This window comes from Planococcus citri, chromosome 5 (assembly GCF_950023065.1).
Source record: "Planococcus citri chromosome 5, ihPlaCitr1.1, whole genome shotgun sequence".
NCBI lineage: Eukaryota > Metazoa > Arthropoda > Insecta > Hemiptera > Pseudococcidae > Planococcus > Planococcus citri.
The window spans coordinates 61514264-61531721 of NC_088681.1; the positions used below are offsets into that span (position 1 = coordinate 61514264).

The 17458-nt window shown below is 36.0% G+C and overlaps 1 protein-coding gene across 5 annotated transcripts in view; it reads right to left on the bottom strand.

The window, feature by feature from the left end:
• Reph (Regulator of eph expression) overlaps positions 1–17458 on the bottom strand; it is a 152622-nt gene that overhangs the window by 46369 nt on the left and 88795 nt on the right. The window contains exon 4 of one of the 5 annotated variants that reach the window (XM_065367793.1): positions 6337–9202. The exons of the other annotated variants lie outside the window; for them this stretch is intronic. Coding sequence (XP_065223865.1) covers positions 9122–9202 — 81 coding nt within the window. The 3' untranslated portion in view covers positions 6337–9121. Of the gene's footprint in view, positions 1–6336; positions 9203–17458 lie in introns of those variants that run through there. 5 annotated transcript variants of the gene reach the window in all.

The following is a 17458-nucleotide window of genomic DNA, read 5'->3' on the forward strand; positions in this document are numbered from 1 at the left end:
ATCATTCGTTTTGGCTCAAATTTTTTTTACAAAATCTACTCACCCAACTACTAATAAAACTATCATTGGTTTGTCTTCAACCCTCCTCGGGGGTTCGTGAGGGTTGCTTGATTTTTCAAGTAACACATTACTGAATCATATATTTGAAAAAGAAATCTGGACGTGCGATATATCGAATAGTATGTTTTCGAGGTCGCTGAATACGAATATGTACTCATTTTTTGCATACAACCCCTCAAAGCCCCTCTGTGCCCCAAAATGGGGGTCAAAATTTTGAAAAATCGTGAAAAGTCGAGTGATATATCGAATGGTACGTTTTCGAGGTCGCCGAGTGCGAATATGAACTTATTTTTTGGGTCCCACCCCCCAATGTTCCCCTGTGCCCCAAAATGAGGGTGAAAATTTTGAAAAATCGTGAAAAGTCGAGTGATATATCGAATTGCATGTTTTAAAAGTCGCTGAGCACGAATATGGCCTTATTTTTTGGGCCCAACCCCGCACAGCTCCCAACTGCCCCAAAAAAAAGCCAAAATTTTGAAAAAATGTGAAAAGTCGAGTGACATATTGAATGGTATGTTTTCGAAATCGCTGAGTACGAATATGAACTTATTTTTTGCCTACAGCCCCTCAAAGCTCTTCTGTGCCCCAAAATGAGGGTCAAAATTTTGAAAACTCGTGAAAAGTCGACTGATATATCGAATGGTATGTTTTTTTTAAAAAAACACGAACTACGAACTACTAATTTTCGATGTTTTCTTCCATCAAAAAAAAAATGATTTCATTTTGTTTTCGATTGGTAGCCAATACAGTAGACTCCTGATTATCCGACCTAATCGGGGGTGTAAGGTGGGTCGGATATCAAAAAAGTCGGATAATCCAAAATTGATGTTTTAAGCCTTAAAAATGAAGTGCATAACCTTGAGACGACAAGCTTTCATTCAGAAAATCAAGTTTTTGCTCAAAGCAGGAACAAAGAATCGAAAAAATAACTAATAAACAAAAATAACGTACTTTTGTACATAAAAGACAATGAAATACTGACTCAAATTATAATTTTTTGAGATAAGTTGGATCGATTTCAAGGAAAATAACACCGTTAGAATACAAAATGCTGAATCCTGCATTATTATTTACACTCCAAAATCAAAAATTAGATGTTTTTTGGATTATCCGACCTTGGTGGGTCGGATAATGCGAAAAGTAAGTCGGATAAATTCGTACCAGATAACCTGAAAGTCGGATAATTGGGAGTCTACTGTAAAAAATGAAATCGAAAACTTTACAGGAAAACAATCGAAATGAAAACACTGAGATAGACAAGAAGATTGACATCTTGCCTACTAAAGACATTGAGGATAATTTTGTGGCGTTAGTAGGACGTTTGAATAGTAAAATGAGTGAAATAATAAAAATGAGTCTGTAGTCGTAATCAGCGATCTTGAAAACATACTATTCGACGTATTACACGTTTTTTGGTGACTTTTCGAAATTTTATCCTATTTAGGGGGCGTAAGGGGATTTTGAGGGATCGTAAGTAGAGCAGGAAAAAAGTGCATATTCCAGTTCAGTGTCTCGAAAACATACAAATCGATATATCACTCGACTATTCGCGATTTTTCAAAATTTTGACCTTCATTTTGAGGCACAGAGGGGCTTTGAGGGACTGTAGGCAAAAAATAAGTTCATATTCGTGCTCAGCGACTTTTAAAACATGCAATTCGATATATCACTCGACTTTTCACGATTTTTCAAAATTTTCACCCTCATTTTGGGGCACAGGGGAACATTGGGGGGTGGGACCCAAAAAATAAGTTCATATTCGCACTCGGCGACCTCGAAAACGTACCATTCGATATATCACTCGACTTTTCACGATTTTTCAAAATTTTGACCCCCATTTTGGGGCACAGAGGGGCTTTGAGGGGTTGTATGCAAAAAATGAGTACATATTCGTATTCAGCGACCTCGAAAACATACTATTCGATATATCGCACGTCCAGATTTCTTTTTCAAATATATGATTCAGTAATGTGTTACTTGAAAAATCAAGCAACCCTCACGAACCCCCGAGGAGGGTTGAAGACAAACCAATGATAGTTTTATTAGTAGTTGGGTGAGTAGATTTTGTAAAAAAAATTTGAGCCAAAACGAATGATTTTAAGTGGTAATTTTGATTAATTTATTGGACTGACCTTTTTTGAAACACCTACTTTTTCCACCCCTTTTTTTGGACACCCCCCTTGAGCAAAGGGTATCGAGTGTAGCATCAAATTGTCGAGAATTCAAAGGGGAACATTTTTCGTCATGGTAGTTTTTCTCAAAAACCTAATATTTACGGAGTAAAACGCAAAAAACGTGAATCAGAACCGGTTTCAGCCCCCTAAAAAATTTTCCTCCAGGGATAGGAGAGTCGGCTTTTTTTTGGTGGTTCAGAGGGTCCATCCGAACACATTCCCGAAGAAAAAATTGATGTGCCAATTTTTTCCTTTTTGCCACTGCTTTTTTACGTTATTTTCCCGCTCTAATAGCCACGTGTTCAAAAATTATTCGATTTTCGTTGTCAAACTCAACGTGACAAATTATTCGCTAAACAGTGATAAGCAAACATTAAACGAATACATCATCATTTTGTTTCAAATTAAATTCATCACTCATATCTTCCAACACAAAACACGATACGAAAAATACACAGAATCAGGCATTTGCATATTACAAAATATCTGTCAATTATTTCAATAGAGAGGAAATTTTTAAAAATATTCCCGCATGTGTAAAATAATCCCATCATTTTATGAAAAGAAAAATATCCTAATGTCAATGACCTTTCTTAATACGATGGATTTGAAAAAACACCAGTTCTCTAGGGTATCAATAACTTTTCGAAACACTCTCTCTCCGTCTCCTCCTCACCTACTTCATTCCAGGTCTCATTTTTTAAAAAACAATTCGAAGGCCAATAAAACACTGGAGATTTTAAATGAAGTTATTTATTCCATTGAACATCGAGTACAAACATATAAAGTAAAGATCATCGAAAATATAATCAGCACAACATCTAAAGCGAAAAAAAAAGTTTTAAACAAGAAATTAAAAATAGATTAATGTTAATAGAAAGATAGACGTATAATAAAATAAGATATAATTTTACATTTATACAACGTAGAAATCGATATTTACATCCTTCTCATTAAAAATTTGTTTAAACAATAATAAAATCAAAAAATTCATACAGTTGAGCATTCCGAGATAGGATTGTATAATATTCCATTAAAACATACCCGATTTCGATTAAAAATTTCACATGGAATGGATAACCATAAAATGCAACAAAAAAAGAGAAAAAAAATAGTACAATTAAAATAATATTATATTATGTCTTCAAAAGAAAAAAAAAATTAATAAATGCACATAACGACTTCAAAATAACAATAACTTTTTGGCTTTCTTACAAAAAGAAATAAAAATTGCACTCGTTTTTTCGCCAATACATCTCAATGTATTACTACAAAAATATCGTAAAATCGTAAAAATAAAATAAAAAAATTTCCCAACCGGCTACTTTTCCTTTTTTTCCTTTCCTTTTACCAAATTATCAAGCGGCTCGTACCGTATCGAGTATCATTTATTAATACACACAACAAAAAAAAAAAAAGGAAAAAAAAGTATTATGAAAACTATTAAGTTCTCGCTTGGTAACATCATAATACAGATTTTCTTATGGTAAGTTACAAACAACTTCCTTTCATCGTCGATAAGAAAAAAAAAATACAGAAAATTAATAATAGAAAATATTACATCGATGACAAATGAAAAAAAAACACACACACAAACGAATAAATAATCCCAATATAGAAGATTTTGCATTGGAAAAAAATAGGTGATCGCGCCAAACCCAAATAAATCAACGTTAAACTTGCACGAAGTTTACTATTATATCTTGTTAAACGAACGAACGAACGAAGGCAAAATGGTAGCAATATTTTATACAGCGAATCGATCGAATATATGTCCATATATTACGTAAATCATTACGACTACGACAACGATAACGGAGAAACAGAGAGAAAAAATTTCTTTAATGTCAAGTTTTTACAATTTTTTATTTTTTTTCTCGTTATTTCAATTTTTAAACAATGTTATTCAATTCGCTGCGAGACGGAGAAAGAAACAAATCAACTTCTATTGTAAATTCTGCCATTGACACGGACTACTTAGAAAATTCTTTAATTATCAATCGTATGCTCTTTGGTTGGACGTTTAATCGTATATATTTATAGTACCTAAATGACTCGATTATTATTATGTGAGTACTCGAGTAGTTATAAATTGCTGCATTGTATTCGATTAAGTTATTTTAATTAAAATGTTTCCGTTTATATAATTTTGCACCCAGCAATCAGGAAATGCTTTTTCTGTATCCCCCCCCCCCTACTTCAATTCACACAATACACTTACATGACCTCTTCGTCGGAGTTCGAAATACAATTTTATAATCCAACAGAAATGGCTTCATCACAATTTACTGATCTTTTACTGGTTATTACCAAACATTACGGTAAATTACGGTAATACATAGTTTGACCAGTTGCCAGAAATTTGGTCACTGAACGGTAAAAAATTAAGATAGAATTTCAAAAATAATCGATTTCAAAAAAAAAACGGTTATTACACGGTAAATACAGAAATTACGCCATAAATACCGTAATTACAAGAAGAACCGGGTAATTACACGGTATTTTAAAAACAAATTTTCAGATTGGTGAATTTTGCAATTTTAAAAAACCACTTACAATAAATCAGGAATAATATTACACGGTAAATACTGAAATTACCCTGTAATTACGGTAAATACACGGTAATTACGAGCATCGACACGATCGAATTTCGAACTTAGTAAAAAAAAAAGTAATTTTCAAACAAGTTTTAACGTGTAACTTTGGTAATTACACATTAAATACAGAAATACAGCGTAATTACACGCACAGAGGGTGCGGTAATTTCACGGTAATTACAACGATTTACGGTAAATAAAAGTTGATTTTGAAATGGGGAAAAATGCAATTGAAAAAATTATACGGTACAAATTTTACCATAAATTACTCAAATTATTACGCTGTAAATACGGTAATTACACGGTGATTACAACCACTTACCTTGAATTAAAAAAAAATTGATAAAAAAATGTAATTTTGAAAGCCATTTCAAAAATAAATTTAGATTGGTAATTACGCGTAATATATGGAAAAAAAGCTGTAAAAACTGTAATTACCATGTAAGTTGGGTAATTTGTAATTACAACAGTTGACAGCACATGAAAAAATACCTACTTTAAAGTAGTCAAAAATGAAATTTGAAAAAAAATGACATATCAAGAAATACTTGGTAATTACTCGGTAAATGCGGTAATTACGCTGTAATTAGAAAAATTACGTAATTAAGGTTATTACATTTATTTTTGAAAAATAAAGACTAAATAAAATATCAAAATTTTCGAAAATCATAAGTTGAAAAGACACACTACTCACAACTTTAGATCGGTAATTACACGTAATTTTTACAGTAATTACGCAGTGAGCATGGAAATTACCACAAGTTTATTTTATTTAGAAATTTTTTAGAATTTGGCCACAAAAATATCCAATTTTTTTCGCTGCCAGAAAATATGAAAAAGACACTTTAACCTGTAATGTGTACTCAGTCCACACCAAATTAGGCTAAAAATGGTAAATTTGGTAATTTACGGTAAATATTGTAAATATCAACTGAATAAAGAGAGATAAATTCATCTTGTAAATGGTAATCAATTATAAATTAATTTTTCAGGGCAAGAAAATGACAAATCATCCAAATTCAATCCAGGTAATTACGCGATTAATTTACAGTAAATACGGTAATTACCAAAAAACTAGAATCTTTGGTACATTTGCGAACATTTTTTTCCAAAATTTTCGATTTTTCCATCAAAGTTTTATACATTTGACATTATTAAAAATAAAACCAGCTAAATAAAAATAACCCATATTTTTTACAGAACAATTGATAATACTGGGTAAAAAAGGTAATTACGCGGTAAATTTTGAAATGTTTATGCTTCGAGTCAACATTTTTTCCAATCAACTCCAAAATGTATTTCCTCAAGCCCGGTTTATAATAGTCACGGCTTGGCCGCGGAAAGTAGAAAATTTTCTACTTTCCGCGGCCAGACAAAGGAAAAAAGCCGCGGACATTATGAACTGCCTGCTTACAACACATGGTATTTACTTTCCGCGGTGTCAATCCGCGGTTCCGCGGTGTCAATCCGCGGCCCAGGCCGCGGCCCATTATAAACCGGGCTTCATGATGAAAAATAATGCAGATAACTGCTCGTAATTGCTCGTCACCGTGTAATTCCAAGGGTAATTACTGTAATTTTGGTAAAATGGTAATTACGAGGTAAAATTTATTGGCGTATTTTGCTTCGAGTGTTTTTTTTTTCAATCTCAAGATGTATTTTTAAAACGTGAAATGATGCTGATAGCTAATTACCTGTCTTAATTAATTTTTAGCATGTAATTCCGGGAGTAATTACCGTAAATTTGGTAAAAAAGGTAAACATGAGGTAAATGATGCAACGTTTATGCATCGTATGAATTTTTCAAGCTTAATTTCAGAACGTGCCCTTGGAACGTACAAAATGATGCGGATTATTCCTCGAAATTACTCTTTACCGAGTAATTTTTTGGGTAAATACGGTAATTTTGGTAAAAATGGTAATTACGTGGTAAATTTTGTAACGTTTTTACCTGGAATGAAATTTTCTCAAGACCAATATTCCAGAATGTACTAACAGAACTTAAAAAATAATGTAAATTACCGCTGTAATTACTTTCAACCGTGTAATTGTATTGGTTATTACCGTAATTTTGGTAAAAATAGTAATTACTTCGTAAATTTTATAACATTATAGCCTCGAGTGAATTTTTTTCAAAGTAATTCTGAAAAAATGTACCTTTGCAACGTAAAAGTAATGCAGATTACCCCTCACAATTACCCTTTACCATATTGTAATTTCATGTAATTACCGTAATTTTGGTAATAGATCAGTAATAAGCTTTAAAACTGTTCATGAAGAATCGAAACCGATTGAAATTGAGTAACAAAGCAGCAGTGTAATGAATTTTAATCAATTTCGAAGCTTTCACTCGAGTTTTGCTTCAAGATCAAAAAATAAGACAATAATTACCCCCTCCCCCCAATCTTTCCTTCAAATACACATTAAATATTGCGAGTATTTACCAAAAACACCTTCATTTTCCACTCCCCATTCCAAAAAACAAAAATTCGAGCATCGAGACCAACTATAACCGTATCAACTATCAAGACCGAGCAAGACGAGCCAAATTACACCGATGTAATTTTTCTCAACTCGAACCGCGCCTTCGCATTTTGCTTTTTTCTCTCGACTTTAATAACTTTTTTGTTCTTTTAACTGCGTGCAGTAAAACGATATAGTTTTTCAAATATTTAATTTCATTTTTTCTCTCCTTTTTTTCTTTTACGTAGCAACCTACACAACGCAGTCGACGAAAAAACGAAACGGAAAACACGGCGAATATTTTTACCAATTTTTATCGCGCTGGCGGAGTCAGCGGTCGTATTCTCGTTTGTACGTGGCGCGCCGAGAATTTTTAAGTAAATTCGAAACTTTTTACATTTTTCATTATAATTGTTTCGAAATGCTCCCAGCAACGTAATATAGATTACAATTAATCCTCTCGTTGTAATATAAACCACCAATTCGCGTATAATATCCCCCCCTTCCTTCTCAAAAAACGTACACAGATACGAGAGCACATTCAGAATGGGAGCATTCTTCTCTCACAAGTACTCCTCTTCTACATAGACCACCCTCCTTCTTTTCTAATTGGAATTTCGCTACCGTATTTAGTTGATTTTCAAAACATGAACCTATAAATTCGCCCACAGAACAGAATACCTGCGCGCAACTTCGATTTTTCCACTATACAGAGAAATTGGCACGCCACCCATAAATATTCACGATACAACACAGGATAAAAATTCACATTACAAAAGCGCTTATTTTCAAATTAACAACTACATAGTTTTAGTATAATGATGTAAAAAAAAAAAAAAAAAAAAAAAAGGATAGAGGAAAAACCACCAGCACGCAGCATTGGTATTATATTCGTAACACATTAACAGATTAACAGCACCGTACTTTTTGTCACTTTTAGTATTTTTTAAAATTTCAGAGACCCGCCAAATCCCTTATGTACTTCTCGCACCTTATTCGAAACACTACTTTTAACTTTTACACATAAAAAAATAACACACAAACACGCACACTCGTCTCATTTCACGAAAAAAAACAACACCGTCGCATAATTTACAAACGACGACGCCAATTAAAAAGAAATTTTGATTCAACATTAACGTAAAATGTAAAAAAAAAAGAAACAGGACACACACACACATAAAAACGAATATCATAGCGTTGGACATAACGAACGAAAACCCCAAAGTGGGACGAAAAAAAAACCTACTCGAAAATAAGCGTACATCGACGAAACAAACGAACGAACGAAAAGAAAATTTTAAAAACGACACTCTACGAGAAAAAGCTTTAAAAAACATCCACGCACACAGTAGTATAAAAAAAAACCTCCCAACGGTGAGATGATATAGGGAGCTGCCGAAGAGAGAGAGACAGAGACAGACACAGAGGAAAAAGATGCTTATAAATACGAGAAAAAAATTACATACGTAAAATATTATTATGTAATATAGGGAGAGACTATTTTATACGTACAGTGTCTTTTTTTTTCAACAGGGAAAAAACACCTATACACTGAGGAGGAGGATAAAGCGAAAGGAAGTGTGTATAGCGAGCCAAGTCAGCGAAAATGGTGATGACGACGTAGCGATAAAAAAAAATCAACAAAAAAACACCAAAAAAGGAAAAAATATGTGGTTGTGATAGTTGTTGTAGTAGTAATTTTCTTCCATTTTCTCGCCAGCCAATCTCTCTGTTCTTGTCCTTTTCTCGTTTTTTTTTTTCATTTTTTTTTTTCATATACCTTTGTATATGTATTTTGATAAACTCCTCGCCATCCTTACACGTTCACCAGCAATATAATGATAATTCGCCCCCGTGTTCGCCGTTGCTGTGATGGCGCCATGTAGTGACAGCGTTTTCTTTCATCTGCAAGGCAAAATGAAAAAAATATATAAATAAATGAATTGGTAATCGAGCTGGTTATTATTACGTTTGTCAATTGGGGGAATTCATTCTTAATAATATCGGATTCAAAGGTCAATGCCCCGTGGTTTTCTCCCGCATTTTGGTCACATTTTGAAATTTTTTCAAAATTTGCAAGATAAATACATAGTGTTTTATGTTTTCGATAACACTGATTTGAAATTTCCTTATACTTTTTCAACACAAGTTCTCAGAATCTTACAATAAGCTTCGTATTTCAAAAAATTCAAAAATTTGAGTGACTCCGCTTCTTTTTTTTTGAAATTTGAATTCATTTTTCGCATTTTTGAACTGTTTTGGGGTGGACGTGAGGAAGAGTTGTAGCATCAAAAATGAATTCGAAATTTGAAATTGGTTACTTTAAAAAACCAATGAACATAAGTCATACAAATTTCTTTTTTTTCAAATTTGAGGGCCTATTGTGCGGTATAGAAGGCTTTCATCAGAAAAATACAATAAAATTTGAAATTAGCGTCATAGAAAACATAACAAATGATGTGTCACATGATTTTTTAAATTTTCCCCAAAAATTTGAGCAAGATGGGAGGGGAGCATTAGAGGACAGGGATTATAGTTGTACTTCAAGGACTCGTATCAAAAAGCTGAGATGAAATTAGAAATCAGCACCTTTAAAAATCTATAATATGTACCATAGGTTTTCAACTTTTTGGAAGTAGAAAGTGGAGAGGAGGGTAGGGGAGAGAAGGGGGTTAAAGGTCATCGGAGAAAGGGGTTCACACCTGAAAACTGAAATGAAATTTGAAATCAGCACCTCTGAAAACCTAGCAAACCATACGTTACACGACTTTTTAAATTCTTGGTTAGGGAGGGAGGGGGGAGTACTGGAAAGGAGGGGTTCATCGTTGAAAATTGAGATGAAATTCAAAATCAGCACCTCTAAAACCCAGAAAACCATAGGTCACATGTCATATGAATTTTTCAATTCCCTAGAAAAGGAAAAGGGGGAGGGGGAGGCTCATTGCGGGATTTGGGGGCTCGTACCAAAAAAAATGGATACGAAATTTAAAATCAGCACCTTTGAAAACCTAGCAAACCATATGTCACACGACTTTGTAAATTTTTTGGTAAAGGTGGGAGGGGGGAGTTTGAGGGACCTGGGAAGGAGAGGCTCGAACCTAAAAATTGAGATGAAATTAGAAATCAGCACCTCTAAAAACCCAGAAAACTATAGGTCACATGTCACATGAATTTTTCAATTCCCTTGAAAAGGAAAAGGGGAGGGGGAGGCTCATTGCGGGATTTGGGGGCTCGTACCAAAAAAATGGATACGAAATTTGAAATCAGCGCCTTCGAAATCCTAGCAAACCATATGTCACACGACTTCGTAAATTTTTTGTCAATGGGGGGGGGGAGTGTGAAAAAGGTACTGGGAAGGAGGGGCTCAACCCTAAAAATTGAGATGAAATTTGAAATCAGCACATCTAAAAACCCAGAAAACTATAGGTCACATGTCACATGAATTTTTCAATTCTCTTGAAAAGGAAAGGGGGAGGGGAGGCTCATTTCGGTATTTGGGGACTCGTACCAAAAAAACTGATACGAAATTTGAAATCAGCACCTTTGAAAACCAAGCAAACCATACGTCACACGACTTTTTCTGAACTTTTTTGAAATGGGTGGGGGAGGGGGGAGGTGAAAAGGCGCTACTGAAGGACATATTGGACTTATACTTACCATAAAAATAAGTAGAAATTCGGGATCACCAAAATCAAAATCGGAACAAACGACATGCCACATTATTTTACATTTTTTTCAAATTTGACTGAATGGGGGGGGGGGGGGTTGTGTTTCAAAGTGCCCCTTAATGTGGTCAAAATGCAAAAAAAATTCAAAATAACGTGTGACATGTCGTTTTATAGGTTTTCAATGGTGCAGAATTCGAATATCGACTTATTTTTCGAATACGATATCTCAGTTCCGCTTTACCCCCCCCCCCACCACTGTCCTACATTTTTTTAAAAATTCAAACAGTTATGAAAATGTCGTGTGACACGTCAATTCCTACTAATTCGAGGTCTCTGAGTTCGTATATCGTACCTATTATTTTTCAAATTCAACCCACAAGTCTCCTAAAGTTGTCATTTTGAAAAAATATAACTTCTATTTAAAGTGATTGCGCAGTCACGAAGTTCAACATTTTTCCCAATTGATCAATTGAGGATACTAAAAATCATGATTTCCAACTTCCTGGGGCCATTTCTGAAGCTGATTCGTCCAAAAAATTAAGAAAAGTCCTAAAGAATTGAAGCTTGACCCGAAATACGATTTACTTACTTTCACTCTTCAAGACTTATCTCAATTTTCAGGATGAGTTTGCTTCAGAAATGGGCCTAGGAGGAATGTAGCCCGGTTAGTGGTGATGGTAGCAGAGCATGTGGTTTCAATAATAATTATAATCTCAACCCTGCATTCAGTTTTCTCTTTCGTGTGACTAAGGTACTGTAACCCGGGTATGTCAAACTCCCATTTTGTTCCTCACGAAAAAAAATTGTTATTTTTCGATTCAAGGTTTTTATGACGGAATTTCTGGCATAGAATGAAAGTAATCATTGAATTAGAGCACATGCTGTGAATTTCACACAATTTCAAACTATTTTTAACCCAAAAATGAAGTGCTGAAAAATGACTGAAATTCAAAACAAATAAATGTATTTCAATTGATACATGTAGCATACCATTGGAAAGCTCGTTCAATTCTCTTTCAAAGATGTTATTATGAAAAAGTTGTAAAAGTGCACGGTTTTGAAGATATACGCGGTTAAAGTTTGCCGAATTCCCATATACTGCAATGCTAAGTTTGTCAAACCAGGAACAAAATGGCCGTCTGACATACCTGGGTTACAGTTCCCTAGTGTGACTGGATTCGTGATGACTGATTCTGGTAGCAGAGCGTCTTAGTTACAATAACCACATGCTGTGCTACCACAATCAATCCTAAATAAATTTCAATCATATTTCCATTTTTTAAATGTTTTTTAATAGTGACCGGATTTGTGCTGATGGTAGCAGAGCATGTGGTTATAATAACCATGCGCTCTGCTACCATGACCAAAAATCATACATTTAAGAACTAATTTTTTCCAACAAAATGGAATTTTTCATGATGGTAGCAGAGCATGTAGTTTCAATAACCACACGCTCTGCTACCATCAACAATAAAACATTACAATTTCCATCGAGGTTCCTCAAGTGGAATCTCGTGATAAATACCTGAATTTAAAAGCTTCCTCGTAAGCCCCTAAATACGCAATTCCGAATATATTTCGTAAAATCGTAACATACGTACTACGTATAGAAGACATTTGCAAAAGTCGAATCATAAATATGAGATAATATTCGCTACGAGCTTAGTCGAAAATACGTACGTATCCTGGTTAGGTATACGAGCCATATATACTAGCGTAGGTTGATGAAGTTTAATCAGCAACATTGCTATGTAGTAGTACGAGTACAATACGAGAACGACGTCGTCGTCGTCGCGATATAGCGACGAACAAGCGAAAATAAAGCTCGCGATGGAAAAAGTAATGAGAACGGGGGACCTGTGACTGTATTTCAAAGATGCAGCCAATGGAGCACATGGCTTTACAGTGTAAATGGAAGAGGATCGTAGTTTCGCGAGTTGTACGAGCCGCATTAAAAGGGAGTATTAATTTTTAATGCATTGTTAACAACGAATGTTGAAGGATTCGTCGTCGAGTTGGTTACGTTGGTTGGTTGGTTACTGTTGCTGCCCCCTTATTTTCCTGCACCTCCTTCCGTGTACTTACAATCTACATCTCGTTGTCGTCGTCGCGAATATACCGGGGATTTCGCACCTTTTACCTATATAAACAGATGAAAAAATACTGCCGAGGTAGCAGAAGAGCTGAGTTGAGCTGAGCGGATTTAATGCAACGTTACGGTGCGACAGAGAGAGAGAGATTTTCAACTTGACCTAGTTGTGTGAAGTGGTTTGTTTTTTTTTTCATCATCCAGCCCCTCGCGTAATTTTCCGTTTCCTTGTCGTCATAATCGCAATGTTTCGAATGTTTTTATGAAGCATTCGAGCAAGATGATGACGTTTGTGTGCGAATTTGAGGATCGAATACGTGAATAGGATCACTATCGAATTATTCTGCGGATAATTTTGGTCTCTCTCTCGCATCGGATTGGCTGATCGGCGTCAGTTTTGGTACGACGATGTGCCGATCGGCCAGTGCATGTTGGCGAGTTGCCCTTTTTTAATTAATTCAGTCGGGTACTAGTTCGCGTATGATGCGATAAACCGGTTTCCAGACGATGGACAAGCTGGCTCGCGTATCGGCCACCAAACCGTCGATCGAAGCGTAGTCGACTTGATAAAATTTATGAACCAGGTATCTCTATCTCTCAATTTTCCAGCCTCCTCTTTCTCTTGCTGGCTGGCTCCCTAAATCAAACGCTCGAAGCTCGAATGCGTCTTTCTTTCGTCCTCGCGTATCGACAGTTCCGTCTGGTCTTCCATAAAGTGTCCTGATCGACTCGAGAACGAAGAATTTGCCAATTGAGAGGATTACACGGGAGTCAAGAGTGGCTCAAATACTCATTTCTCAATTGCTAAGGAAGTCTCGATCGAGAGCAACATTTAATTTTCTGAGTGAAAATTCAAATCAGATCAATTCGCAACTTGTGCCAAAGAAAACAATATCTCTATTCAAGAAATATGCGTTTCCTGCCACAATATTATGACATTGATCGCATTATAAGCCTTTTAACTACACCTACGAGACATGCACCGCCGTCCGAAGCCGAGTTATTCACTCTCCTCACCCCTGCACACCGTCTAAACGTGGTGGAAAACGAACAATGAAAAATTACTGGTAATTTTTTACATTCAAACGGATACAATACACCCGACGAACGAGCGAAGCTATTTGAAAAATCACGAATCTGCGACGTTCGCGGCAATACCCAGTACAAGTAAAGAAGGAAAAAAAGTGAAAAACAACAAAGAAAGAGAGCCACGCTATGAGTAAAAGTATACGCCAAGACAGAAAAGGATAAAAGAGGAAAAGCTGCTACAGTAACCTCAAAACGGAAACAATCTCGTTCGCGTAAATACAGATTCCCGGGGCGGTGCAAAAGCAACGTAGCAAATCCTAGACACCGGTAAAGATTGGTCAAACTATCGAATAGTTGGTATCCGTTTCTCATTATTATGGCAAATAATGCAACGATCCGACCGCCAATTCGCGAATAATTGCCACAGATGTAAGAAAAAATTCCACTCCACGTAATAAGCGTTCGAAAGATGAAGTGAAATTTGAGTTATTATTGTCGATAAATGAGGGCTACGTGTCGACTACAACAGACGTAATGTGTATCGTGTTTACAAATGGGCGCGAGATATGCGTACCGTATTTAGTATTTAGCATTATTGCGATTAATTCACCGCAGCCAGACCATGACTCACGATGCGTATTTATGTGTATATCAACATATGAATGTATGTAACGTAAATGTATGCGTAAAGTGTATAGTGTACTATACACAGAATACGATGATGACGTTACATAAATCAAACACGTAGACGAGAATTACTTTCTGTTCTGCTCCAAGTTCATTAACTCGACAGTTTCTCTTCGTAAGTTTTAATAGCGACGACGACGCGACGCGACGTCGATTCTCAATTGAAACGATTTAAAACCGTGATTCGGGTGTTAAATGTAAACACAAACATCGTGTACTACTAAACGAGCTCCCACCGTACATATGCATAACGTTCGCTTTGAAGGATACACAAACTCGTATATTGACTCGAAAGTTCGATTTTTGTGCAACGTACAATTTTCGTATTGATTTGTAGCGATTTGAAGTACAGAATATTAAAATCATCGAAAACCTGGACATCGATTTATGGTTTATGCAAAGAAATAATACAAATCTCGATCTGGATACATTTTTCGTCAAAATTAACACAAGATTCGAACTCAGCGCCCTGGAAACCCTAACAATCGATATGCAACACGACTATTCTGATCAAAGTTGAAAATTGTTTCACCCCTCCCCCTCCCACCTCTCACAAACATCTCGTGGGTGAAAATTAACCTCGAATTTGAACTCAACTGGTATGAAAACCATGGAATCGATATGTCACACGGGCACTCTATTCGAAGTTTGTATTTTGTAATTCTACCCCCTCCTCTCATGCCACAGTCCCATTCAATTCTCCGACCAAAATAATCCCAATCTTTCAAATTAGGCTTTGTTTTTTTTTGCATCAATTTTCAACTCAAAATGTGCAACACGAATACTCTAATGAGTAATGAAAGTAACAAATTATATCACCCCCCCACCCCCTCCCACCCGTCACAAACATCTCCTGGGTGAAAATTGACCTTCAATTTGAACTCATCGGGTATAAAAACCATGGAATCGATATGTCACACGAGCACTCCATTTGAAGTCAGTAATTCTACCCCCTCTTTTCATGCCTCAGCCCCCTTCAATTTCCCTATCAAAATAATCCCAATGTTTTGAATCGTGTTTTCATTTCCTTCGCATTCATTTTCAATTCAAAAATCAACCACTGGATATGCAACATGAATATTCTAATAAATAAAAGTTGAAAATTGTATAACCCCCACCCCGCTCACCCCTCACAAACTTCTCGTGGGTGAAAATTGACCTCAAATTTGAATTTTTCGGGTATGAAAACCATGGAATTGATATGTCACACGGACACTCTATTCGAAGTCTGTAATTCTATTCCCCTCCTCTCACGCCCCACTGCCCCGGCCCCTTTCAATCCCCCCCACCAAAATGATAATTCCAATCTTTTGAATCATGCTCTCTTTTCTTTTGCATTCATTTTCAACTCAAAAATCAACCACTGGATATGCAACATGAATATTCTAATAAAAGTTGAAAATTGTATCACCTCCACCCCCTCTCACCCCTCGCAAACATCTCGTGGCTGAAAATTGACCTAAAATTAGAATTTTGCGGGTATGAAAATTGAAAACCATGGAATCGATATGTCACACGAGCACTCTATTCGAAGTCTGTAATTCTACCCCCGCCTCTCCCGCCATAGCCCCTTTCAATCCCCTCACCAAAATAGTTCGAACCTTTTTTTGAATCATGTTTTCATTTCCTTTGCATTCATTATCAACTCAAAAATCAACCACTGTACATGAAAAACATAATTGATTTGTATACCACATATTATAGCTCATAAGCAAAAGCAAAGCCAAAGTGTCGACCCCCTCCCCCTCCCCTCACCCTTTTTGGCAGAAAACCCGTTCACAGGAGCAAATTTAGGTTCTTGTCAAAGCATTTATCACCGCCACAAATCCCTTTTGGCGAATGCGACACCTACGACTACAACGACATAAAAATCAAGAAAAAATTACAAGTGGTGGGGGTAAAAAAGAGTGGGGGTGGCACCTGGCAAAAAAATCGTGTCGCATATCGATTGCATGGTTTTCGACGTGGGCGAATCCGAATCCGAGGCTAATTTTTCATTTGAATGCGTTTTTTTCGCGATTCGACTGCGGTAATAACGAATGACGTCAGCATAGGTAAGAATTTTCCATTCGGGCGACTTTTTTTCGACGCCGAAGAGCATTTTGAAATTCATTCTGTGTACGACTACACGACATTTATACATTTTCAACGAGTAACGGTGTATTTTACTCGGTGCCTCTTGCCTCCCTACGAGAATGTACAGTTATCGCGGCGCAGGAAACGAAAAAGCAGAAAGAAGAAGGCGTGCAACGCGTGAGATTTGATATTAAATCATCGACGCCGCGACGTGTAAAAAACGTGTTTCGTTATATGCGGTAAATATGGTATGTTTACCGACCTAATGTAAGTGTAAGGGTACAAGTTAAATTGGCTTGTAACGAGATGTATACGGCAAAATAGTACTTATGTATAGAGTATGAATACTGTACGTAGTATAGTACGCGAGCAAAGCGGGCGGGTGAAAATAGGTCAGGATACGAGTGCAAGACGGTGTGGCGTGATACCCGTAGTTGGCGTATAATATAAATACGTAAGTATATCTGCCAGTGTAATACATACTACATGAATATCTTCGAGCAAATCTTTGTGTAATGTTTATGCGAAGCTTGTAATGTGTAGTTTTACATTGTACTCGTAGTACTATTAGGTGCAATGATCGTTTACAGTTCACGTACTGGTAATGGTTGT